Raw genomic sequence first — 27882 nt, forward strand, 5'->3', positions numbered from 1 at the left:
ATATATATCCCCGAAGAGATGCCTGGAAGAAACTCTGATACATATATATACTATACATATATATACATATATACATATATATACGTATATATATATATATACATATATATACATACATATATATATATATATATATATATATATATATATATATATATATATATATATATAATTATATTTTTTTGTTTCAAACAAAAAATATGAACATAGGATACTCATTTCTGGCCTGATCGGGTTTTTGAAAAAAAAAATGTTTTTTTTTTTTTTTTTTTTTTTTTTTCAATTAAAACAAATTACAACATCTCATGTGTGTGAGTGCATTAGTGTTTTTGAAAATCTGTTTTAATTTGTGTCGGCCGAAATATTTCATTACCCCAGGGGTCGGCCAGCAACCTTTTGAGACGGAAGAGCCAAAAGTTACAATTTACAAAATTTCCAAGTTTTTTAAGAGCCACTAACATTTTTATTTCAATATTTGGTATTTGATTAGGATTGGGTTAATAAATTTGAATTTGTTTTTTTTTTAAAGTATATAAAATGAATTACTTTTTAAATATTTATTTAACTTTTAATATTTATTCATATGAAAACATACATATGTTTGGCCAGAATAATAAAATTAGTAATCAACTGACTGGCTTGGGTATCGGTTTGATTACCGTGTATCGGCACTTCTGTCCTTAGGTTTTCACCAGGATTATCTTCCACCCTACTCGTACCCCACAGTCCAGTACCTGGCTCAACTGTAGGAAGCTAAAAAAAAAACACTACGTCAATTAGGTCAAATTAATGATTACGGACGGACAGATAGAGAAATGCATTCTAAATAAAATAACATCCCCCATTAAACGATATTCAAAAAAGTCGGCACTTAGGCAGTGGCAAGTGCCACGGGGCTGTCCATAGCACGGCTGTGGGGTTGGGCCTGGTACCCAAGCGGCTGTCAGCTGTCCGTATACTCTCTATTGCGCCTATTCTCACTGTTTTCTGATGAGTGTTTGTGTCATGTTTAAGGTTGAGTTTCTTTGCTGTGAGTTTTAAAAATGAAATAATATAACTTTTAAATTTGGTGCAAGGAGCTGGACAGCCGACGTGGTTGTCGACCCCTGGATTACCCCAACTCAGTCAAAAGAATATGAAATATCAAAGCTGTGTATATGTAATGGTTTCTCGTGTTATGTTTATTTGTATGTCTTTTTATATTTATGTAATTAATTTTAAATACATTTCCTTTCTATACTATGTCATTGTTTAGTATGTATTTAAAACATTAATTAAGAGAAGGAATTGCTTTTTAATTGTTTAGTACAAACCTATTAAATGAGCTTATGAGCACCCCTATTTGACTATTTAAAAAAGGGAAATAAGTCATGGAAGTGGTTTAAACGTTTGCCTATCTTTCACAGTGGTTTAAAAAAGAATAATTATACAAGAGCGTGGAATGGTTCCTATAGAATAAAGATAATCCAACCGCAGGTACAGTATTCTTTTAACAAAACAACCATCAAGTAAACCCCGCATTGTGGGGTCTGGTGACACTGTAGTTTCGCCCCTGAAGACAACAATACTTCTATTAGAAGTTTTATTAGGCCTATCCTCTAGCTTAGGGCGGGGAGAGGGGGTGGAAAAAATTGAGTTAACTCCCCTAGCGGCTGTAACAAAACATTGCACTACTAGGCCTAGGTAACTAGATTTCTAGATCTAGAGCTAGGTCTAGAATAGATGGCGGATGTGTTCAAATCAAGTTTATAGGCGGAAGTTTATTTGAATTCTAAGCATTCGTAATTTCAAAAATGAAAAAGTTATGGCATGCAATAAAAAAAGATGACGATGGGCATTCATCATCGCGTGCAGCGAGAAGTATATCGATACCATACCCTTCTTTTGGTATTAACCGTGACAGATCAAAAAGCATTGAAAATATTGCTTCTTTAAGTAAGCTACATATGGCTGCCTGGAAAGGTGATCTAGCCACAGTTTTAGAACTTGCCAAAGACGACCCCAACCCAATCGATAAAGAATTAAAAAGGTAAAGAAAGAGTAAAGCGTTAATCTGAGAGAGAATAAATTACTAAAAGTAAATTAAAATAGATCTTGATCTAGAGATCTAGATCTAATCTAGATATTTTTTAGATCCAGATCCCAGTCCTGACTAAATAATAAAAATAAATATTATTAGATCTTTAAACTTTAAGAACTAAGGTAATCTAATAAATAAATTTTTAAATTTAGATAGATCTAGATCTAGTAGATATCGTTTAGTCATTAGTGGTGTTAGGACGTAAAATCGGCGGAGACTAGATATAGATCTAGAATCTAGATCAGAGTAGATCTAGATCTAGAGATCTAATCTAGATCTAGAATCTAGATCCAGAACAGTAATAGATCAGTTAGATCTAGTCTAGATCTAGACTCTAGAATGTGAAAAAAAGGTGACTCATTACATTTTTAAAATTATTTCACATTTTTAGGAAGATTTTACCATTTGAAAGACAAAATGTTTGAAAGACAAAATGTTTCAAAGTTTCATTAAAGTACCTGTTTTTAAACAATTGTATTAAAACTTTTCAGTAAAAAATAAAGACTAGTGATGCAACCAAGCTCATTCACTTTAGACTTTAGCAGCCACCTTGTTTAATTTCTTTTTGATAAAATTATTGTTCGAAATTCATGGGAAACCACTCTAACTTACAGATGGCCACTGTTTATATCGCAAACACTGCTGTTTAAAGTTAATTTCTGGCCTAAATTGATATAGAGGTTTATATAGTCATTGATTTTGGTTTATTATTCAGTTATCTATAATATTTGACACAAATATATCACAATATGCTTCTATTAAAGCCTTAACAATGAGCAACTTTTTCGCACATTACTAGCTTCCGCAGATTTTACACACCTAAAACGATAGATTACCTTTGATTATTATGAACACCACACAGAACAGAGTATTGGAAATCAGTCTGCAAGATATATCAAGTATCTAGTCTAGTCTTATTTTATTTATTATATATATATTGTAATACAGTGGTACCTTGATAACTGGGTAAACGGAAAAAAAGTCACAGGAAAAAAAAACACAGAAAAAAGTCACAGTTTTTGCTAGGAAAAAAAATCACAGAAAAAAAGTCACAGTGGAAAAAAATTTTTGGAAAAAAAGTCACAGAAATAAAGTCACAGAAAAAAAGTCACAAAAATATTTTTAGAAATATTTTTTTTATTTGTTTAGAATTGTAAAATTTTGTATGTTTCTTGTTGTGGGTTGTATTTTTTATAGCATAAATTATTTATAGACGTTAAAAGCATTATGGTTTATAACAATTGTAAGTAAAAATACTCTAATATAATTTACACAACAATCTCAACTTTTGTTACGTATTTAGTTAAAAACGCAGTAGAAAATTTAACTATAAAAAAAATTTAGGCACATTTTGCCGTAGGCTATTCTCTGGTCGGCCTCTCCTCAGTAGGCATTGTCCGAACATATTTTGTGTTGTTGACGTCATGCGTCAATGACAGCATTTGAACCTTGTCGGCTTTCTTTTTTTATCCTAAGTGTTGTTATGTAATGAGCGTGATAAATGTGGGCAGTAAAGGTGGTTGAACTAAACATCTAAACATAACTATTGTGGCCATGAGTTGAGGGCAGCAAGTCAGATGAACTTACCATTTCACGGTAATTTAATGTTGGTATTTTAAAAAAAACAGATTAAAACCGTGGACTTTGGAGCATTCTATTAAACGCTACTAATCTAAAGTTTAAAATAATTACAATCTACATACTTCATACTAAATATTTTTAGATGAATTATAAAAATTCCTATGCGTATACAGCCTACACACATTACATTACATTTAATTAATCCTAAGTTAATTTGCACTCTCTGAATATTTAATACATAAAAGTATTAACAAGTATCATGCAAATATATATTTGTGACTTTTTTTCCTGTGACTTTTTTTCCTGTGACTTTTTTTCCTGTGACTTTTTTTCTGTGTTTTTTTTTCCTGTGTTTTTTTTTCCTGTGACTTTTTTTCCTACAATCGATAACTGAGCACCCAGACATACAAGATTTTTTAGAAATGAGCTTTTGAACAAATGATTTTTCACTTTGAGCAAAATTTGAGATAAAAGCCTCACGGGTTTCACAGTTCATTGAAAAAAGCAATCTTGAAAAATGTGCATCTAATTATTTAATGACACTTGTTTAACTCATTTTTGCTAAATTTTGAATGGGAGGAAGAGACAAAACCTCCATAATTACATAATTATTATAAGAATACCAGACTAAACCAGCAAATTAAAATAATAAATAACAAATAATAAAATCATTTTCAGAAGCCCATTGCATTTAGCTTGCATTCAAGGACATGCTAAAATTGTGGAAGCACTTCTCAATAATAATGCATTACCAAACCTTGAAGACAAACAGAGCAAAACTCCATTGATGCGAGTAAGATGTGCAAAATATATCTATAATATCTTATTCCTTTTATGATGTAAAAATAAATGCTGTTATTTCCTTCGAGTAAAATCAATAAATTTATTTATATGTGAATATAGTGAGTATAGGATGGCATAGCTTAGCCATAGAGAGCTATACAAGTAAAAAAGTAAAGTTTTATTTTCAAACCTGACGGTCTATAGGCCAAGTGAAGTAGAGTTCACTTGTTTCTGTGACCTTGGCATATGAAGAGATAGTGTGGTCAGCACTATGCCCAGACGCCTTTACTTTCCCTAATGTGAGTTCGGTACCCATCAAAGTTGGGTGGACTCAGGGATGGTCTGCTGACTTGAACCCGGATTCGAACTCGAGACTAACAGGTTAGCAGTCCAGCTCTCTACCGCTAGACCACTCCGTCACATAGAGAGCTATACTGCTAAACCAAAAGTCTTGAGTTTGAATCCCGTTTCAAGTCTGTAGAACGTCCCTGAGTCCAACAGCACTGATGGGTACTTAACTAAGGAAAACACAGGCACTTGAGCATAGTGCTGACCACACTACCCCTTCATATGCTGAGGTCTCTGAAATGGATGAACTCTACCTCATCTGCCCCATGTGTCTAGTGCAGGAACAGGAATATATGATATAGTGCATTTTGTCCAATTTTCAAATTACAAAATATATTTAAAATATCATTTAGTAAACTTCTTTTCCCTATATGTATTTGACTATTGTATTTTCTTTTTAGGCTATTGAGTTCGGTCATGAAACATGTGTTGATCTGCTTCTGAAGAAAAATCCTGACGTTAGTGGTACTGACTTTCAGGGATTCACTCCTCTTCATCTAGCCATAATAGCAGGAAATGGTAGCATTCTTAAAAAAGTTTTGAATTTCAGAGCCTCAGTAAATGCAGTTTCTAAGGTAAATGTTATTAAAAATGCACTTTAAAGAGCCTGCAAAAAAGAACATTTTATATATTTTGGAATTTTGGGTTGGTTTAGACACCATCAATTACTTACAAAACATATAAACTATAAATGTTACATAATATAACTATAATTTTTGTGTTTGCTACTACTGGGTAACTTCTTTGTCAGTTTGCTAATTTTCAGCTGGGCCACATTAGTGTATCTAAATAAGCAACTGGCCAACCATTGCTATAAGAAATTGACAAGTGAATTGTAGGAAAATGGGAATTGAAAAGAAACAAAGAAAATAAATTGTTGTGTTTCTTGTGTATCATAGACTATGTGATAAGTTGAAATTCATTAAACTGCAGGATGGCTTTGCCCCTATTCATTTGGCTATTGTCAAAAAGGAGCTTGGGAACTTTACTGAACTGGTGAAGAGACATGCAGATATTAACATTAAGGATCCAAATGACAGGTAGAATTATAAGTATATTTCTTAAAGGTTTTCTGACCTTTTTTTTATTAAAAAAATAAAAAACACTGTATACACTTTTTTTCTGAAAATGTAATAAAATATTCTTTGAATAGATTATTTTTCCCTTTACTAGGAAGATCAAAATTTCTAAAAATGATTGCAACTTTTTTTTCAGGACTCCTCTTATTTTAGCTTGCAAGGAGGGCCTGCTTTCATTTGTCAAATTGTTGTTGCAGAACAATGCTGACATTTTTCACAAAGATAAAAATGGTGGATATTTCACTTTTGACCTTTTTCCTTTTAACATATTAGTCTAGATGCACAATAGTTTGTTTAGTTATTTTTTTTAGAGATGCCATGAAAATTAATGAAGTTATAATTTTTGTGTACATCTATCCTATTAATAAAATGTTTTTAAAATTTAGATTATTTTTTTCTTAATCTCTAATTTGAATTAGAGCCAATGGTTTAATGTACCCTAACATTTTAGGCTTCATTTAAAATTATTAGTAGGATAACCGATGGTATTAATTCAATTACCTGCATTGAACTTTTGTCCATTTTGTAAGGTTTCACTGCTTTGGATTACGCTGCAGCTCACCCTGAGATTAAAAGAGTGATTGCTGACTTTCTGAAATCATATGATACATCTCAGTATTATGGAATGCAACACAACCTGTCTGAAGGTGAGGGTATTTAAGTTTATTTCTAGAATTATATGCAGTTGATGCGCTACTGTAATAAACACTTTACTATGCTTTACATTCGGCCCAAGACACATGATGGAGATGAAGTAAAGTTCATGTGTTTCAATGACCTTGGAATACAGCGAATAGTGTGGTCAGCACTATGCCTAGCCGTATTTGTTTTCTCGAAGTAATGCAGGTACCCATAAACAATATTCCCTCTAAGGGGGAAAAGCTAGTGTGCAAAATGTATTTCTGTGCGCACTGTTCTAAGTCTTTTACAAGGATTTTTTTTTTTACAAAATAACTGCGGCAGCTCAAAACTACTGTGCGGCCGCACAACTGCGCAGCTAAGAGGGAACATAGCCCAAAAGAGCTGGCTGAACTCAGAGATATCCAACAGACTTGAGCCCATGATCCAAACTCCAGGCTTTCAGTCTAGCAGTTTTAATCTTTACAATCCGACCGCGCTGTTCTTTGCAAAAAAGAATGCTTTATGTTGATTGAAATTAAATGTTACCTTTTTTAATGGTAAGGTAGCACGACATTTTGTCCAGGTATATTTTCTCTGTAAGTGGCTCTGTAAAAGTCAGGATTACGGTTAAGGTCTCTAATAGTAAAAAAAAATTACTGAAAGTAAATCTTGCCAATGTTAAATAAGTACCATATTATGTTCTTAAAAAACATGACTGTTTCTAATCAGGCAGAGAAGATTCAAATGAGGATATCAGCATCAAAACTCTTAGTTCAGATTCCTCCAAAGTTACTCCTGGAAGTCAGTCAAACAAAATTCAAAACCCTTCTCAGAGACAGAAGGTAACATCAAATTTATTCATAGTATGAAAGTCATGATGAACGACTTTTACCTAAACCTAATGTTAGAATTTTGTCCAAGTCTGCAGCTCTTCTGCCATTCGCAGCCAAGGCAAGGGATAGTAATGTAATAAAAGAAGAAAAGGAAACTGATAAGGAAACATTGGCGGAACTTTCTGCAAACATTTCTTTTGGCACTATATATATATTTAAAAAGTAAAATAAAAGAATCCTTTTTAGACCTATGGATCTACTGGGTGGATGAAGTAGAGTTTATAAGTTTCTTGACCTTGGTGTATGAAGGGAAGGTGTGGTCAGCACTTTGCCCAGCAACCTTTACTTTCCTTAACATGAGTCAGGTGGGTGGACAACTGGCTTGGACTCGGATTCGAACTCGAGACTTCCATGCCGTCCCATCCCAAGAAATGTCATTTATTAATAGTAATTGAATAATGTTCAATCAATTAGTTTAATAATGAATAACATTATTTTAAAAAGATTAAAAAAAACTTTCCTTGTTTTGTGTCTATGCAAGTAAATTAATATCTGCTGACTAGTGTCTGACAGAATGTGCAGAAGTAATGAATGCATGGTTGATAGTTCACAAACAATTCATTTATCTATTTGCTAATTGTGAGGTTAAAGGAAGGGGGGGGGGGAGCTGGGAAAAGAACTTGAAAAGGTTAACAAAGCGTCAATTTTGTCAACATCAATAGTGCCGAATTTGGGATGGGTGAAACTTTTCCAAAAACCCAAAGGTAACACATCTGTTGATTCTTGATTTATACTTCATACTACAAACTTCCGCACAATTGGCTGATCCAGTTTGGTCTCTTTTACTCTTGTTCATTATATATCTTCCATAAGCAATGAAGTGTCCCAGTTAGCTCTTTCTTTTCTAAATCTCAAGATTCTTACCATCAGTTATACAAGACTTTTCAAGAAGAGTGAAACAGATAAAACAACTGAGAGATAGAAAATGTGACACTTAAACTGAAGAGATAACATTTTATAATGTGTTCATTGTTTCATGGAAAGATAACTATCTTGAATAACATCCCATTACTAATGCTATATTTTTCCCTCTTCAAGTCCCCAGGCCCTAATCTTGATAAGGGATTAAAATCTTCTTATTCTTGGGGAAACGATGTAAAGAAAAGTGACAAGAAATCTTCCGAGGTAATTTTATTTTAATATTCTGCTTAGTATCTACCAGTGTATGATTAACCCCAGTCCTTCCACGGATACTTCAAGACTTGGTAAATGAACAAGATGACTATTGTACTCACTGTAGACATTTCAGACAACAACGCCTTTGCATTGTATGATGGCAAGTCAGTGAAAGTGAAAAATTGAAGGTGAAATCCTTTCAAGATTCAAGAGAGCATTATCACAAACCTGATAGGTGACAAATAAATCAGATTATACAACTATGTTAGAGAAATTACCTATTACCGTAACTTACAAAAATTTGACATCAACCAGTTTCATGGAAAAAAGCTTCAGGATAATTACTACATACACTGCACACAACTAGAGAACAGGAAGCCCAAAGCTTCAAGTGGGTACAACCAAGGTTACCAAATGGCAAGCAAAGTAGAAAACAAAAACCCAAAAAAAAACTCATTAGGAGGGAAAATGTCTACCCTGAGAAAACCATAGACATTCAACATTAATTTAATTGAATTACAAGGAAAAAAGCAATAAAGATGCTTCTTGCCACAAATCCAAATAACTACAGTAACACCCAGGTGAGAGAAAGAGGCAAGACTAGCAACAGATAGACAGAAGAGAGCAGCCATACCACAGCAATTATTCTAGAAGATGAGAGAAAGATACAAGACCAGCAACAGATAGACAGAAGAGAGCAGCCATATCACATCAATTATTCTAGAAGATGAGAGAAAGATACAAGACCAGCAACAGATAGACAGAAGACAGCAGCCATACCACAGCAATTATTCTAGAAGATGAGAGAAAGATACAAGACCAGCAACAGATAGACAAAAGAGAGTAGCCATACCACATCAATTATTCTAGATGATACATGGCACCAAAGGAAAGAGACAATCATAAAGTGATAAAAAATAGATAATAAAAAAGACAATAAAGTGTAGAAAAATTTCAAAAATCAAAGCATGTAAAAGAAAACATTGTAAAGAAAAACACAAAAGTTTGTTAAATAAATTGTCTTAAAGTTGCCCATTAATATTATGCCGTTAAAAATAATTTAAAAACATTTTCTAATTAAAGAAACAACACTCATAGTACAAAGGTTAGGATTTATAGTACTTAATCATTCCCGTAAAATATTTCTATTGTAACCAGTAAATATGCACAGGATCTTAAAACTAAGTTGGTTGAACATTTTATTTCCAAGTCTGCAGTTTCACTACCAATACCATCATCAAAATCTTTTAGCTCTACCGGTGTTGAAGTAAAGAAAGATGAAACCAAAACAGAAAAGGTAACTTAACTTTAATTTGCTCATGTTTTTTGTTGATTCCTTAAACAAATTTTTATGTATTATATTAAATGTCAACAACAAAAAAGTCCTCTCCTTTACAAGTCTACAGCCTTTTTGCCGTCAGAGTCATCAAAAACAACGGAGATTAATATTGATAACAGTAGAAAACAAAATAGTGAAGCGAAAGCTGAGAAAGTAATAGTTTTTTTTAAATGTGCAAAGGCCTACCGTATTAAAGGCTGTTTTATGTATCATACCTTATTACAAACTTTTATTTAACTTGCTTCCTCATAACTGGCGAATGAAATTTCGACCACTTTTTAAAGTTTCTTATATAAAGCACTATTTACCGCTCTATTATTCACTGCCTAAAAAGTTTTATTAACAAGCCTTTATTTGATGCACTTAAAAGAAGAAAATAAATGATTTTCTTTAAATGTTTAAAAACGAAATGCAATTTAAATAACTAAAACAAAAAGCGTGGTTCGCTTCTTAAATTCTAGTAAACGTATTCAAAATATAACTTAGTGACCCATTGCTTTTCTTTTTAGTTATTTAAATACATGTTCAATATTATTGTAAGGGGAGGTCAGTTGGTTACCTAGAGTTGAGAGAGAGAAGTAATAGTCTTATTCTCTCCCATCTGTGCATCCTTGTTGGTACAAGGAGGTTTACCAGACATGTTCAATGACAATGAAACAATACAAATCATACATGGCCCGTCTTTCATATTTAAGAAAACATCACTTGAATTTCTAATACAAGTAAAAAAGACAAAAATAATTAAACTTACGTTTCAATGCGGAATTATTCACCTTGGCTACTAACATTAATTCACCTGTATGTACACAACTCAGAATTCACACAGGTAAATGTCATCATCCCTAGTCCTAACTTCACTACTTGCACTGCTATGTAATCTAAGAATCACAGGTGTAAATTTTATCATCCCTAGTTCTAACTTCACTAGTTAAATCACGGTTAAATCCTTTCAATGAATACTCATTAGTACTTTCAATGATCGAGTTAGGCACATAAGCGGCAGGAAGATTTCCAAACACAGGAACAAAACATCGGGCCTTTTGTACAAACATCAGCCACATGTATAAACATCAGACCACAGATGCAAATATCTGCCACAGGTATAAACATCAGGATCAGGCCACAGGAATAAAGCACCTATTTACAGGAACAAGACTTTTGGCCATTGGTATAAACATCAGGCCACAGAAGCAAGACGTCGGTTTGGCCAATAAGCCAGCCTTAGGGCTGCCACCATCCAAGGCCTATACTGTAGTATCTAGCCCCAGCTATGTATCTTCCCCATAGGCACCCTTCCTCATATATAGGCTAGTTTTGCCCACCACTTATCTCCCCAGAGCCATAGGATCACGAGTCGGGTTCCATACCATCACTCGACATTTGAAATAACGCCTGTCACTATGTACTCACGCTTTTCACACCCAATAATTGACCGCTATAGATCTTCACGTTGTCTCAGATCTAACGATCGTGTCATGCGCCGCTCGAGATAATGTGGTACTCCCGCCGTGCATCCCACTGACAACTGACCACTACAGGTCCTCATGCTGACTCGCATCTAATGAACCGGCCCAGGCGATAATGTCTCCTTGTGGTCATCAGAATCATGTCTGGCGTCCACCTGCAGGTCATGAGTAATGATTCTGGCTTGATGTCCAGCGGCATGACCGGACTCCACCTCATCATTTTTCTCTTTTTTTAGTGCATAATTACATAAAAGCTTGTTATTAAAACTTTTCAAGCAATTTTTAAATAATATCTAATAACATTTTCTTTCTAATGATATGCTCTCAAAGCCTGCAGGCAATAAATCTTCCACTGGGGCTGAATTGCAGAAACTTGGAACCGTAACTGAAAAGGTACCAACTCTTTTTATTGGCAGCCAGAAATATTATTTATTACCTAAATCTAATTTGAGATGTGCCCATCATTTAATTTTATTATAAAATAAAGTTTTCTCCCAGTCCACAGCTTCTCAAGCTGCTGAGTCAAAAGCTGCTGCAGCTAGTGAAGCAGAGAAGAATGAGGCACAGAAACATGGAACCAAAACTGAAAAGGTACTAACCCTTTTTTATATTAATAGTCAGCTAGATGTATTATTTATTACCTAAATCTAATTCGAGATAAGCCTATCATTTAATTTTATCATAATATAAAATTTTCTCCCAGTCCACAGCTTCTCAACTTGCTGTGGCATCAAAATCTGGTACCACTATTGATGCTGGGAAGAGTGAAGCACAGAAACAAGGAACCAAAACTGAAAAGGTATCAACCCTTTTTTCATAGGCAGCCAGATATTATTTATTACCTAAATCTAATTTGAGAAATGCCTATCATTTAATTTTATTATAAAATAAAGTTTTCTCCCAGTCCACAGCTTCTCAACTTGCTGTGGCATCAAAATCTGGTACTGCTATTGAAGCTGGGAGGAGTGAAGCACAGAAAAATGGAACCAAAACTGAAAAGGTACTAACCCTTTTTACTTTCTCGTATATACGAAGTATAGAGAAAGTCTTGTAATCAAGCAAAAAAAAAAAAAATCGAGATTTTTACAAATCTTGACGTTTTACATCTCACTGATACGGAAAAACATAATTTTGCAATCTTGTCTGTGTGTAGTGTGTCTGTCTGTCTGTGTGTGTGTAAACACGATAACTTGAGTACCGTTACAGCTAGGTTGATGAAATTTCATATATAAGTATTTTATCAAAATCGTAGAGCAATTTGAGCAATTTCCGATAACCGGAAGTGGTACTTTTCCTACTTTGAAATTTTCAAAAGCCTATAACTTGAGTACTATTTCAGATAGATAAACGAAATTTCACATGTAAGTAAAAGATCTAATTCTCTACCTTCTGTTAAATTTTGAGTCATTTCCGTTGACCGGAAGTAGTAATTTACGCTACTTCCGATTTCTCAAAAAACGAATGTAAATTTTTATAGTACTAATAATATTGCGCACTATTATGCACTTTTTTTATTTAGCGTTCACTTAGTGTGCAATTCTTTTGCCTACGAGATTTTATTCTATTTTTAAAACTTTAAGTATTTAAAATGGATTAAAAATCATGTCTATAGCCCGAGTTCCCATCCCCTGTTATTTTATATAAAAATATTCGAGAAAGTTTTGGGGAGATCACTTCCGGTTTATTTATATTTATAGTCAGCTAGATGTATTATTTATTACCTAAATCTAATTCGAGATATGCCTATCATTTAATTTTATCATAATATAAAATTTTCTTCCAGTCCACAGCTTCTCAACTTGCTGTGGCATCAAAATCTGGTACCACTATTGATGCTGGGAAGAGTGAAGCACAGAAACATGGAAGCAAAACTGAAAAGGTACCAACAATTTTTTCATAGGCAGCCAGATATTATTTATTTCCTAAATCTAATTTGAGAAATGCCTATCATTTAATTCTATTATAAAATAAAGTTTTCTCCCAGTCCACAGCTTCTCAACTTGCTGTGGCATCAAAATCTGGTACTGCTATTGAAGCTGGGAAGAGTGAAGCACAGAAAAATGGAACCAAAACTGAAAAGGTACCAACCCTTTTTTATATTTATACTCAGCTTGATGTATTATTTATTACCTAAATCTAATTCGAGATATCCCTATCATTTAATTTTATCATAATATAAAAATTTTCATCCAGTCCACAGCTTCTCAACTTGCTGTGGCATCAAAATCTGGTACCACTATTGATGCTGGGAAGAGTGAAGCACAGAAAAATGGAACCAAAACTGAAAAGGTACCAACCCTTTTTTCATAGGCAGCCAGATATTATTTATTACCTAAATCTAATTTGAGAAATGCCTATCATTTAATTTTATTATAAAATAAAGTTTTCTCCCAGTCCACAGCTTCTCAAGCTGCTGAGTCAAAAGCTGCTGCTGCTAGTGAAGCTGAGAAGAATGAGGCACAGAAACATGGAACCAAAACTGAAAAGGTACAACCCTTTTTACTTTCTCGTATATACGAAGTATAGAGAAAGTCTTTTAATCGTGCAAAAAAAATTTAAAAAATCGAGATTTTTACAAATCTCATTAGTATTTTATCAAAATCGTAGATACGTATCAACTTTTCAGCGATTTCTGATAACTGGAAGTGGTACTTTTTCTACTTTGAATTTTTCAAAAACCTATAACTTACGTACTATTTAGGATAGATAAATGAAATTTCACATGTAAGTAAAAGATCTTATTCTCTTCCTTCTGTCAAATTTTGAGTAACTTCCGTTGACTGGAAGTACTAATTTACGCTATCTCCGATTTCTCAAAAAAACGCATGTAAATTTATAAAGTACTAATAATATTGCGCACTGTTATGCAAATTTTGTTTTGGCGTTCACTTGGTGCGCAATTCTTTTTTCTATGAGATTCTATTCTATTTTTAAAAGTTTAAGTAATTAAAAATCATGTCTATATTCCAAGTTATATAAGAATATTCGAGAAAGTTTAGGGGAGATCACTCCCGGTTTATTTATATTTATAGTCAGCTAGATGTATTATTTATTACCTATATCTAATTCAAGATATGCCTATCATTTAATTTAATCATAATATAAAATTTTCATCCAGTCCACAGCTTCTCAACTTGCTGTGGCATCAAAATCTGGTACCACTATTGATGCTGGTAAGAGTGAAGCACAGAAACATGGAACCAAAACTGAAAAGGTACCTACAAATTTTTCATAGGCAGCCAGATATTATTTGTTTCCTAAATCTAATTTGAGATATGCCCATCATTTAATTTTATTATAAAATAAAGTTTTCTTCCAGTCCACAGCTTCTCAAGCTGCTGAGTCAAAAGCTGCTGCAGCTAGTGAAGCTGAGAAGAATGAGGCACAGAAACATGGAACCAAAACTGAAAAGGTACCAACCCTTTTTTCATAGGCAGCCAGATATTATTTATTTCCCAAAATCTAATTTCAGATATGTCCATCATTTAATCATATTATAAAAGTTAATGTTTACGTTTGTTTATGTTTGCGATACGTTTACGTTTGTGTGTTTGTTTGCGTTCGCATTAGCTTTTATGTTTGTGTTTTTGTTTGCATTTGTGTTAATGATTGTGTTTGTGTTACATTTACTTTTGTGTTTTAGTTTGTGTTCTGTTTGGATTTAGTTAGGCTTAAGTTTACATTTAGAGTTAGGGTTATGCGTCCATATTTGCATATAGGCATTTAATTGGAAAAGGAATATATTTCTTAAACTCGGGCAATGCAGGGCATATCCTTCTTAAAAAACACACAAGTCATGGTCCTTTACAGATAGGTTTTTCACAGAGGCTTGTGCAGGGCCTGGCCTCGATGGCTAGTCTTATTATAAAATAAAGTTTTCTACCAGTCCACAGCTTCTCAACTTGCTGAGTCAACAAAAGCTGCTACTGCTAGTGAAGCAGAGAAGAATGAGGCACAGAAACATGGAACCAAAACTGAAAAGGTACCAACCCTTTTTTATATTTACAGGCAGCTAGATGTATTATTTATTACCTAAATCTAACTTGAGAAATGCCCATCATTTAATTTTATTATAAAATAAAGTTTTCTTCCAGTCCACAGCTTCTCAAGCTGCTGAGTCATCAAAAGCTGCCCCTGCTAGTGAAGCGGAGAAGAGTGAAACAAAAGCTGAAAAGGTAACCATAGATGTTTCATTCTATCCAAGTCTGGAATGTTGGTTACTTTAAACAAATTTGAATTAGATATTTTTAAAATATGGTTTTTACGGAAAGTAAAACTAACTTTTTTTTTCCTTCTCGGTTCTCTGTCTTCACAGTCAGGAGCAGAGTCCTCAGGGAATGATAAGGCGGCAAGCAGTGACACTAATAGTGAAAAGGTATGTGTATGTTTGAATTTGAAAACTATATGACAGTCATTTTTAAACCTGAAATCTGAATGTGAAAGTAAAAGCGTTGTTGCAACATGGGTTTGAGAAGTGTTTTATTCTTCATCCTGTTGTAATCTGTCTTGCTTAAGAGCCTTGCTTGAGCTGGATATGCTTGTACTAGAGTGATTCATTATCAATATCTTTAGTCTGTAAGTAAAATTAGTTCCTTTTTTTAACCTGACAGGGGCATATGGAAAGATAGTGTGGTCAGCACTATGTCCAGCACTTTACTTTTTTTCATAAAGGGAGTTAGGTATCTATCAGAGCAGGGTGGATTCAGGGATGTTCTACTTGAGACTTTCGGGTTAGTCTAGTGCCCTACCACTAGGCCATGCCGTACCACTTAGTCTGAAAGATATTACTTAAATCTGTCTTAAAATAAATTACTCTTTCTACTCCAAGACTTCAGTTTCTCAAACATCAGAGCCATCAAAAGAAACTACGGTTGAACCAGAAAAGCATGAAGAAAAAGAAAGAAGAAAAGAAACTAAATCTTATTATCCGGTAATATTATTTTATTACATTATTTTAGAGCTTGAATTTAGTATGAATGACTATCAACATTCGTACTTTCTACACAAATAATAATCATCTCTTGTCACTCTTAACCCTTGGTTCTCAACTTAGGACTAAAAGTGTTCCTTAACTGGCCTAATGGTAGCCAGTCTGCCGTCAATGGTCAGATTAATCATTCCATCTGCTGTCTGTAATGGACTAGCAGCAAAATGTTAAGTTATATAATTAGGTCACTTAAAATAATAGAATGTAGTTGCCAGTCACCTTATAGATTCCCTATGTAGGTAGTGTCTAGATTGGATTCCTCTGAAGCCATTGGCCTATTAGAATCCCATTAAAACGAAATCATCATATATTTTCTTATTATTTCTATATACCTCATCAACATCCTTGATTAAAAAAATAGACAGTGTAAGTTGTAAGTCATCAGTCTCATACTTTCATAGAATCAATAACATACATTATGGCCCTTTTAGACACAATGCTTTCTTTTACTGCAGTGCTCTAATAAATGAAAATAATTTTCACTTATTGATTGGTGCATAACTTTAAATAAACCGGAAGTGATCTCCCCTAATCTTTCTCGAATATTCTTAAATGAAACAACAGGGGATGGCAACTCGGGATATAGACATGATTTTTAATCCATTTCAAATACTTACACTTTTTAAAATATAATAAAATCTTGTAGAAAAAATTGCACACCAAGTGAACGGCAAAAATTATTATTAGTACTTTATAAATTCACATGCGCTTTTGAGAAATCAGAAATAGCGAAAATTACTACTTCCGGTCAACGGAAATTACTCAAAATTTGACAGTAGGCAGAGAATTAGATGTGAAATTTTGTTTATCTATCTGAAATAGTACTCAAGTTATAGGCTTTGGAAAAATTCAAAGTCAAAAAAATTCAACTTCCGGTTATCGGAAATCACTCAAAAGTTGATATGGATCTACGATTTTGATATAATACTTATATATGAAATTTCATCAACCTAGCTGTAACGGTACTCAAGTTATCGTGTTTACACAAACACAAGCTTGCAAAACTATGTTTTTCCAACTCAGATAGCTGTAAAATGTCGAGATTTTAAATCTCGATTATTATTTTTTGCACGATTACAAGACTTTCTCTATACTTCGTTTATATGAGAAAGTAAAAATTTGAAAGCTACAGAAATATTTTCCATACAGATGATTGCAAATTTTATATATGTGTGTGTGTTTGTGTATATATATGTATAATGTATATATAAATAATATATATAAGATAAAAGTAACAACTTCACATTAAGTATTGAATATTTGTGCTCAATTATATGTAAAATAATTGTTTATAGGAGGTCAAGGTTTGCCATATAAAGAGCCAGTATCTTTGATCAAGTCAATGCTGAATAGCTGGTGAAAATCAAGATAACTGTTGACATTGTACTCATCTTTCTTCCAATGCTCTACACTACACATAACTTTGTAAATTGTAAATATGCATGCATGCTTGGATCTTGTGCTCTTACATCAGTGAACACAGTTTTATTTTGTACATTTGCTATATATAGGATTTTATTTATGAACATACAAATACATCTTTAAAAGATAAAAAATGTAACAATTGGAAGATTTTATTAAAAGAACTACTACAACACATACATTTAACCTTATTCATTTCCATGAAAATGTATGGTTCAATACTTAAACAATAACTTTGTGCAGTTTTTAATTATAATACAAAAAAATTAACATCATAAATTATGTTGAAAGGTAACAATGCTGACCATTCATGTAAATATGCCATTGTAACATTTAACAGACATAATTTTAAAAAATACAAACTGAGTGCTTTAACTTTTTGGTTTCAAGTTTTTCTGTGTGAATTAAGTAGCTTTACATCACCGCAAAGTGTTGCAGCTGATTACATTGTGCCTAAACTAAAAATGGCTATCTTGTCTTGCTACTTTTTTTCTAAAAACATGGGTTATATGTCTAAGATGAGGAGAAGGGCTTAAGTTAATGTGTATGAATAAAGGAAGTGCTACATTAGCACAGCTGAAGTCAATAAGGTGAAAACATTTTTTTTAACATCCATGGATATTTCCAGGGAACATCTGCTAAGTATCCATAGCCAGGGTTGACTGACTAAAGAAAAAGCTTTGACGTTATTTTGAATGCACCTTTTTAATTTTCAACCAAAAAAAAAACCACCATGAAATACATTTTTTTTTTACTGTTAGAAACTAAATTTGTTTCCAGGGAGAAAAAGTAGTCTGTTACACCTGTATATTGAAGCCTTTATGATTTGTATCATATATAAATACACAGATTGTGTACAATATAGTACTGGTGCCTAACTTCATTGGGGAACAAGAAAGGCAGGTGGGGATTGCTCTAAACATGCAATCACTTCAATAATCCGAAATAATTACATAACATTACTGTTATTGCTATGATTAATTAAACAAAGTATGGTAAATAAGCTGTCACAGAGATACCATTTAACCACCTTTGAAATGTTTCAGACTCCAACTAAATTATGCTAGTTTTTACAGAAATGGCCGTGTGCTTCATCTTATGATTCAATTAAAAACAGAAATCACAATATAAAAGCATAATTTCAGAAGATAGCTTACATTTTTTTTAATATAAAACCCAAATAATACAAATACTTGAAAATAAGAATTGGTGTGATGATTAACAAATCTAGTAATTTGTCTGATGGAAATGAACCTAGGAGAATGAAGATGATGAATTTACTTTCGGTGATGACCACGTGTTAATAACTCTCCTAAAACAACGCAGCCCTTCAATCATCGGACTCTGAAGGGAAAAAAATAATCACATATTTAAAATTACTACAAGAAATTATACATACGAGGTATTAAGACTTAGTTTATTCAAATTTGTTGGTCACTTTACAATACAGTATAGTAGCAGTAATATACTAACAGTTTTCATGGCTGTGGCCAATCCTGTATTATTGTCCATTAAACCAGGGGCAATGACTCTAAGAGCTAATAGACATGCTGGTAATGTCCTTAAGCCTTGAGCTTGGGTATTCTGTTTCTCAGCTGAGGCAGAAGATAATGGCAATACTGAGAGAGGTATATGCTGGACCCATGGACACCAGTGGTGGTGTTCACTGAGAGGATCTAAAGACTGTTTTATCCCCACCTGCAGTGGCAAATACTCTTATAAATACACATGGAAAATTAATATGGTTCATACAGTTTTAAATCCAAGAGAGGACTTTTCACCAAGAAGAGAAAATCATGTACATTAAAATATAAGTTAATACATTTGGATCAAGTATTTAAAAAATAGACCCTAATAGAGTAAAAAGAGAATAAATCGCTCGTGAGAAAAAAAATGAGGACTTCTAATTTTATTTCCTGTAATTTACTGTAACTAAAAATAGATGTGACAAAAACAACTTACTGATACTCTTTTCTTCTTGGTTGTTGGTTCTCCCTCTTCACACTCATCTTCATCACTTTCTGTGGATAACCTATTACGTGAAGCAGAGGAAATATAGTTCCATAGACCTATTTGCCTGCGGCACATTGAGCACATCAGAACATCTTTGTTTGAAGGGCTAAAATCAGTTTATAAGACAAAGAATAATTAAAACATATTCCAAATAAACTGGTAGCTTAAAGCACAATTAATTAATTTACCAATAAGATGCCACAACCTGCTGTATCATTGAAATAGCAAAGCAACTTTACCTGCAAGTCCATCCAGTGAAAGCTAAAGTAACAAGCTGTGGCGACACATCAGCATCTGGCAGGAGATGCCGCTTACAATATGCACCTCCCTGTCCCTCATCATAACCCTGAAATGTTAGCAGCGAGCTGTTGTAGTGTTTTTTCAATGAGAGTACACAATATTTTTTGATACTTGAGAAGGTCAACTAAAACAATGGGGGAAAAACAACAAACAGGATAAAGAACCAAAATCCAAACTAAAATAAACAGAAGATTGATAGGTTTGGTAATATTTGACAAAGACTTCCATATAGACATAACCAGAAAAAAAAAGCCTATAGTATTATTATAAGATACTCAAAAATAAATAATGCTTTCTTTAATTTCCTGCATTATACTCTGTAGTCATAGCTGGGGACAGCCGCTCTTCTAGGAGAGACAACTCCAAAATTAAACAACTGCTGCCTTGTAGTTTGTTCTTGGTTGGACAAAGGCTATGGAAGCAAATCCAAAAAGAAAAGCAGGCTGAAATCGGAGTCAATGGCCTCAATGGCGCATAAACAGTTGACATGTAACGCTTAATTGTGTTGGAGGCGTGGTCGAGTCGGCAAAAAGCTCATGGTTGATAAATTCGAACAAAGTCTCGAGTTCAAACCCACTGGCAGATAAATCTCGATCCCCCTCAACACTAATAATTAAGAACGAAGAAGAAGAAGATAGACTTCTATAAAGGTAATTAATATTTTTTTATTTTTCAATTTAGGCAACCTACAAAAGGGCTTAAATACACTTTTTGTAAAAAATGAGTTACACCTGTTAACCACATACACAGTTACCATCTTAACACTAAATGTTACAGCCTCCGAAAGGGTACAAATGTTAAATAAACAACATATATGCTATACTTTTGCAAAAGGGCTTAAGTGAAACTGAAATTAACTTGCAAAAGGTTTTAAGCACATATGGACCAATGATATCTAATCTAAGTGTTGGTGGAATCCAATCATTAATTCTCTGATAACCCAAACTTGACACTGAATTCTAAACTGTGTTTATAGAAACCAGATGAACACTCAGGACAATTATTTCACAGATATTGGACCCCACCCTTAACAAAACCAGAGAAAAATGAAGCAATTACACAATTTAGTAATGAGAAAACTACTTTTAAATAAAAAAGCTATTTAAAATTTTTACGGTCCACATTTGACAAAGGAATTTCCAATATCAGCTCAATCACATTGGTGTTTTTTTTCTTTCAGAAAACGATTGTGAAGGTACTTAGGCCCCTTTGCACTTTCCCTCCTCAAATATTTATTCAAAAAACAAATTAGTATAAATTTTGTATGAGCAGTTTACCAATGAGCTTAAATTTTTATTATCAATGGAAGGTAGTCTGTCTTTCATATGGGTCAGTTCTGTTACTCTGTTATTAAAGTCTGTTATCAAATATGCAGGGTCATCAAGCGGTACATGACAAAAATGTTCTGAAAAACATAAGAAATAACAATTTTAAAAAATTAGCTTATTTAAAGATATTGATAGTTTTACTGATAAAAATGTTTATACCTGGACAAGGGTTTGCTGCAAGTACACAAAATTTATCATGGGCTGATAACAAATTTTCTTTCAGTTTATTACAGCTTACTTCATCTGAAACCAAACAAAGAATGTCAGATCCAAAAAGGCAATTACTGTAATTTTCTTAAGAAAATAAATTTGGTTGGTTATAAAAATAAAATTAGATAATATCAACAAAAAAAATTAATCAATTTAAATTTAGCACAAACTGCATACCTAATTGAAAAAAACATTGGGATAATTGAGAAAATAGAATAGAAAAGTGACTACAAACATGTAATATTTACCCTATTATTATAATAAAATGTATTACACAGTATTTATTGTGTGCATAAGTTGAAGATTATTTCTTGGAACTAAAAGAATATGCAAACAAAAAAGTTAAGATTTATACTCACAAGCTTGAAAATCTGTTTTACTTGGAAGTTGACCACTGAGAAAAGCTTTACAACAAACACACTGTAACATATCAGCATCTACATTCTCCCAACCATAACGTGCACATATTAAAGGGCTCAGATCAACAGGGCGTGCAAACCAGGTTAATGAATAAAGTATGTTAAAGAAAAGCAATACAAATATTTCAAAACAATTTTAATAATTTCAATGTTTGTTTTTTAAATCACCAATCTTTCCTGGCATCTGCTCAAAAAATGAGTGCATAGCACTAGCAGTGGTGAATTCAAAATAATACTAAGTAAAAGCTTATTATAACAAAAGGATACTGAAAAACTATCAAGTCTTTCTAAGAAACTAGCATGGCTTCTAAGGACAACAGAACTTGTGCTAGCTTTTGGGACCTCACTATCTTTTCCACTATCTGAATTACTCCCAGCTCCATCAGTTGATCTGAAAATATTTTTTTCAAAAGACTAATAATAAATTACATATCTCAAATGAAAAGAAATAAACCTTCACGATCATACATACATTATATATATATATATATATATATATATATATATATATATATATATATATATAAAATATATATAATATGGCTACATAGTCTATTAGTGTATTAGACCATTGGATGATGCACATTGGAAATCCAAGCATAATGCCTGGGTGATAAGATGAGGTGACAGATATTGTTCATATAACAGACCCCCTCTCTCCAGTTATGGACCCAGGGGACAAGACGTTACCTATACAATTTGGAATCAGCAGTGTCAAAGGAGCTGCAGAAAGTTGGTAATAATAATATTGCTTGAGAGACCCACTCCTATTTGTTTTTGGAGTTATCTCTCCTGGATGGATTGCAATCCCCTCAAACTTTGGACTTATGGGTTGGTAACCATGGGGGGGGGGGGGAATACTTACACATCTACACATGCCTATTAATACTACACATGTAATAAATTGGTTGGGAGAATGTTTACACCAGTGTCCAATAATGGAATCTTCTTTAAAAAGGGGTGTTAGGTTACTGGTAGTTAACTTAAAAGTTAATACACACATGGCTGATATCAATATGTTAGGCTTTTTGATGAGAATTACAGAATGATTTTTAATTAAAAATGTATCAATAATAGCTAGCACACTAGTAAACTAAGCCAATTTAGCATATTTTAACTTTCTGTGCAAAGTCATTATTACTGAAAAAAATTCCAAAGTCAGGTCAGCCTCTGGCACCCTCCACTGAACTTGACAGAAGGAAAAAAAACTTGACCTGTGACCGTCATTAAAACAGAATTTGCATTGGGGGTGATCGTTTGCCCACGAACATATCTCATTAACCCCATAAATTATTACCAGTTAATTGTAATCTGTGTTAAATTAATACTTTAAAGTTTATGAGCCACATAAGCTGGTTTAAGAGTCAAGCGATATCTCAGAGTTATTTGATTTAAAAGACAAGAATACATAGAGTCATAGAGCTATTTTCACTTACGCGCCGCTTGCAAGACAATCAAAGAAATTAGGTCAAAAGTACATCTGGGAATTCTTAAATAACAGACTGAAATAGAAACGGATAGTTCCGATGTCTAAAATTAACGATGGCCTCGTAATTATTAGTTTTATCCTTCTACCGTTTAGTGAAAGCGAAACTGGTCGCCATTTTAGTAAGCGCATGAGCCGTGCGATGCCACGAAAATGACAAACCCGGAAGCGTTGAACCGAACGGCCTACAATATGTCAATGACTCAATGCTAACCCTGTCCCTAACTAGGTAAAACTCCATTTCAGCGTATTTTATTCTCCGTTGCTTGTTTACCTCCAGTTGAGCGTATTTTATTATAACAACCGAAACACACCAAAACATTAGGAAAACACGATTTATTTTTTGTATTGTATTTTTGTTTTAGCAAATGAATAAAAATTAATGAAAACAACAATCAGGCTGACTGAAATGCTACACGATTTATTTATTTTTATTTTGTTTTAACAAATGAATAAAAACAACACAGAGACTGACTGAAATGCTTTGTTTGTTGGTTACAAAAAATAGAAATGCACAATTTGTACAAATAAGTGTTCAATTTCAACTAAACTGAATGAAAGGCATAATAATAATTAATAATGCTGCCGGAATGGGGGAAGTGGGGGGGGGGGGGGTAATTTTGTGATGATGTGTGACGGGGAGGGGGGGGGGGGGTAAAATCGTCCAAAAAAGCGTGACGTCATTTATGGATGACCCCACAATACAAATTTACAAATTTATTATATCAAATTATGACATTTCTTAAAGTTTTAACTAAACTGACAAGTAAAAAAGCACAATTTTTTATTTACATTTTAATGATTTTATTTTTAAGTCAGAAATTTACTCATACAAAAAAAACATACATGATAATTAAACCAAAATATTGGGAAGGATGGTTCTATGAATGTAAATAACATAAACTATACAGTATAAATATTTTTCAGTTTTTTTTTGTAAAACTGTCAAATAAAAAAAAAACACAAAGTTTGTACATTTAGATGAAATACAAAAATCATGAAAAATGTACTCATACAGAAACATACTTGATAATTATATCAAGATATTGGAATTGATAGTTTTATGAATTTAAATAACATAGTAAGATATAGCATAAATACAATACAAAACTATAATAAAGAATAATTAACAGTGTATCAGTTTCACCAGGAGACAAATGCCTTTTTTTTAAAAAGTAGGCCTACACAAAATAACTTGTGACAGGTTACTAAGCGTGACGACACACGTTTATGCAACAGAAATAGTTCAGCAATTCAAGTAGGAAGCCATTGGTCACTAGGTAGAAATCAGCAGAAAGATGTATAGCCCAACCAAAGAGAAAGTAGAACACTTAGATAGCAGTTGAAGTTTAAAACCGATAGATTTTTTATTAGGTTTTAGAAAGTAGTATTGAAGAATAGTGGATGATAGTAGAGTTAGACTGGATACAATTCAGCCAGCACCAAAAGGAATGAGCTGAAAACATTCCCCCCTACAACGGAACACCGAAATTCAAATTCTTTTAAGTACGATGGAAACAGAATTCGGCTGGTTCCGAATTGTCGTTTTAGCTTCCTTTTGGCCCTCATCAACAGATTTTCTATATTCTGAGTGTGGATGTCGGCATCGTCAGGGTCCACAAAATGGCGCTCATGGACCACCACTGAATGCGTATATATACCGTTCCCCAAATTGCCAATGTTATTGTATGAGGCCCAGCCATCAGATATGATATGACTTCCAGGCAGAATATGGTCTAATATGATTGGCTACAGAGTGGCAGCTGTCCGGTCCGGAACCTCTATCAAAAAACACTAGCCCGATCCTCTTTCTACCCCTCCAAAAACCCAATGGCCCTCATGCCATGCACCGCGATGATATTTTCTATGAAAATATTTTGACTCGTCTATCTCCACAATTATTGGATTTCCATCCTCGTCCATGCCTCCAATCTCAGTTCGCCGCCGCTCCAAAAATCTCGCCGAATCTTCCCGGCAAAAGTTAAACCAATCAATCACAGTTTTTTCATTCTCAATTTGCGCCTCATGTCTGCTAAGACTTTGGGGCATATCCTGTGCAAAGCAGTAAATCATCATTATAATCTGTTTCAAGGTCAAGTGGATTTTTGTGAAGAATGAACCTTCACGGACACTTTTCCTAAATCCGCATGGTTGACACGCCCACCTCTTCTCATCTATTCCTTGGCGATATGTCATTAGTTTGCATAGTTCTTTGCAGCTATCACAAATCATAGTATTGCGAAGCAACCTACGCTTGGCTAGCCATATCAAGGCAGACTCTGTCTCATTTAGGATTAGTGCCAGTGATGCGATGCATCAGATTTCATTTTCAACTAATGCGGCATCTAAAATTTCGGCAGGATCTACAATGGAAGTACGTTCTACTTTTGGTCTACCTGCCATGTTGCATAGTTCATAACAATTAAATAAATTATAAACAGAACTGATACGAAAATCAACCACAAATGTTAATATATATATATTTTTAAATACAGCACTTTTTGGATTTTTGAATAAGATTGGAACACTAAACAAAAATTAACCGGAAGTTACCGGGAGATCGGGAGCATGGAAAAATATATTTTGCCAACCCATTTGGGGTTTGACGTAACTGGATTCTACATGGCGAAGATGCAGATATATAACAATTTGAAATTAAAATCATCATTTTATATTTATTTATTTTTTGTTAAAAGAATATTATTACTATTACTTTTTGCATTGAATTGAATTTGTGTGACTACCTTTTTTATTATTTGTAACCAACAAACAAAGCATTTCAGTCAGTCTCTTTGTGGTTTACATTCATTTTTATTCATTTATTAAAACAAAAAATACAATACAAATAAATAAGTCGTGTTTTTTAAATATTCATTTTTAATAATTTGTTAAAACAAAAATACAATACAAATAAATAAATCGTGTTTTCCTAATGTTTTGGTGTGTTTCGGTTATTATAATAAAATACGCTCATCTGGAGGTAGCCGAGAAGCGGAGAATAAAATACGCTGAAATGGAGTTTTACCCCTAACTAACCCTAACCCTGGTCCTACCATACGGCATACACGCCTAACCCTAATTAACCTAATTTCTAATCATAAAATTAGTCGAGATTACAATACTACTACTAACAACTAACAAGTACCCAACACCCCTTTTTTAAAGAAGATTCCATTATCGGACACCGGTATCTAGATCTAGAGATCTAGTAATCTAGAAAAATCTAGTAACTTACATATTTTTTTCAGCAGAATTATTTGACTTGGCAAGAAAAGACGATAATAAATCTTTTACTTTCTCTGGGGTGACTATGTTAGTATGATCCATATTAACTACAATTAAGTAATAGGCCTAAATCTAGTAAAGCTCCAATTATATTTTAAAACCTAATCAATGACTGAAAATCTGAGCGAATCCTTAACTTCAGCAACTTGTAGGTCCTAACTGAAACTATTTATTTTCGTTCACAACTTCTTCCTAAATTTCAAAATAGGTATTACTAAATGCCAAAGATTAACGAAACCATCATAAATATCTTGGTTAAGAAAGGAAGCAGGCCGAGTTTGGGACGTCTGCGAACATAATCAGGGTTTCCGTATAAATAAGACATAAGACATTTTTTCTCCAGAGTGGGCGGATACTGGTTAAAGAATGTATTTTCTAAATTAATTTTTTTTCTGTTTCGTCCAAAGGACATTCTTCAGAGGGGGGGGGGGGGGGACGGGGGGGGGGGTCATTTGATACTTTTACTATCCACACCCCACCCCCATGATGCAATTCCGCAAATTTGAATTTATTACTATAACGTCTATAATGTCCACCTCAACGAAAATTGCCATGTTTTTTTCACATTTTAATTCTTAAGATAAAAAATGGCTTACCAAATACACATAGTATGACATAGGCATATGGCCTATACTCTATACTGTCTATACTCTATGATATTTTGAATTTTTAAAATCTCCCTCCCCCGCACATCGTTATAGTTTAAATACCTGAAAAAAAAAACCAGCCCTTAAATTTTAATTATATTTTAATTTTTAAAATTTGTGAAACATTAAAGTAAATTCGTATTTGATCAACTTTTTTTCATTGGCCTCCGTGCCTACTATTGTTACCGTAATTGAATAAATAAGTCAATAAATGAATGAATCACCTTATTATACCCGTTTGGGGTCGTCCATAACGTCACACTTGCAGGGGGTAGGGGGGTCCGTAATTTTGTAACGGTGTGTGATGAGGGGGAGGGGGTTCAGATGGTAGGACGTCACACTTTTGAAATTAACAAATAGTAAGGTAAGAAAACAAATTTTAGCCGTAATTTCGCGTTTTAGAAAACTGTTTTAATAAATTGTAATAGGAATCTATATATATATATATATATATATATATATATATATATATATATATA

The 27882-nt window shown here is 33.3% G+C and overlaps 2 protein-coding genes across 5 annotated transcripts; one reads left to right on the forward strand and one right to left on the reverse strand.

Moving 5' to 3' along the window:
* Nucleotides 1–1688: 1688 nt before the first annotated feature.
* Nucleotides 1689–18090, forward strand: LOC131938580 (ankyrin repeat domain-containing protein 36B). Of its 3 annotated transcripts, XM_059296678.1 has the most exons (24): nucleotides 1689–2029; nucleotides 4340–4454; nucleotides 5194–5367; nucleotides 5726–5832; nucleotides 6008–6102; nucleotides 6402–6518; nucleotides 7222–7334; nucleotides 8424–8510; nucleotides 9712–9798; nucleotides 11637–11699; nucleotides 11805–11897; nucleotides 12010–12105; nucleotides 12211–12306; nucleotides 13090–13185; nucleotides 13291–13386; nucleotides 13500–13595; nucleotides 13701–13793; nucleotides 14425–14520; nucleotides 14626–14718; nucleotides 15193–15288; nucleotides 15401–15481; nucleotides 15622–15681; nucleotides 16135–16236; nucleotides 17589–18090. In XM_059296678.1, exons 1-24 carry the CDS (start codon nucleotides 1794–1796, stop codon nucleotides 17625–17627), a joined length of 2427 nt encoding a protein of 808 aa, XP_059152661.1. In that variant the 5' UTR covers nucleotides 1689–1793; the 3' UTR covers nucleotides 17628–18090. The 3 variants fall into 3 exon arrangements, with proteins under 3 accessions (XP_059152661.1, XP_059152662.1, XP_059152663.1); XM_059296679.1 differs by lacking the exon at nucleotides 14626–14718; XM_059296680.1 differs by lacking the exon at nucleotides 13701–13793.
* LOC131938582 (zinc finger C3HC-type protein 1-like) lies at nucleotides 17854–26950 on the reverse strand. 2 transcript variants are annotated; one of them, XR_009386309.1, is made up of 9 exons: nucleotides 26707–26950; nucleotides 22253–22376; nucleotides 21926–22076; nucleotides 21516–21599; nucleotides 21306–21433; nucleotides 19968–20074; nucleotides 19678–19834; nucleotides 19189–19310; nucleotides 17854–19059 (listed from the first exon to the last, which is right to left on the reverse strand). XR_009386309.1 is itself a non-coding variant. In XM_059296681.1 (9 exons), exons 1-9 carry the CDS (start codon nucleotides 26796–26798, stop codon nucleotides 18970–18972), a joined length of 1158 nt encoding a protein of 385 aa, XP_059152664.1. In that variant the 5' UTR covers nucleotides 26799–26950; the 3' UTR covers nucleotides 17854–18969. The 2 variants fall into 2 exon arrangements, 1 of the variants encoding a protein (XP_059152664.1); XM_059296681.1 differs by having other exon boundaries at nucleotides 19189–19413.
* Between the last annotated feature and the right edge of the window lie 932 nt (nucleotides 26951–27882).

This window comes from Physella acuta, unplaced genomic scaffold (genome assembly GCF_028476545.2).
Source record: "Physella acuta isolate Inbredline_101_S28 unplaced genomic scaffold, ASM2847654v3 ptg000250l, whole genome shotgun sequence".
Lineage (NCBI taxonomy): Eukaryota > Metazoa > Mollusca > Gastropoda > Physidae > Physella > Physella acuta.

Excerpts from the sequence above, each read along its gene's own strand:
- LOC131938580 (XM_059296678.1), top strand. The coding sequence starts at position 1,794 with ATGAAAAAGTTATGGCATGCAATAAAAAAAGATGACGATGGGCATTCA. Across the intron at positions 5,368-5,725 it reads CAGTAAATGCAGTTTCTAAG|GATGGCTTTGCCCCTATTCA; the intron begins GTAAATGTTATT and ends ATTAAACTGCAG. Across the intron at positions 12,106-12,210 it reads AAGGAACCAAAACTGAAAAG|TCCACAGCTTCTCAACTTGC; the intron begins GTATCAACCCTT and ends GTTTTCTCCCAG.
- LOC131938582 (XM_059296681.1), bottom strand. The coding sequence starts at position 26,798 with ATGGATCATACTAACATAGTCACCCCAGAGAAAGTAAAAGATTTATTA. Across the intron at positions 21,434-21,515 it reads TGCAGCAAACCCTTGTCCAG|AACATTTTTGTCATGTACCG; the intron begins GTATAAACATTT and ends TATGTTTTTCAG. Across the intron at positions 20,075-21,305 it reads ATAAAAATTTAAGCTCATTG|GGTTATGATGAGGGACAGGG; the intron begins GTAAACTGCTCA and ends CTAACATTTCAG.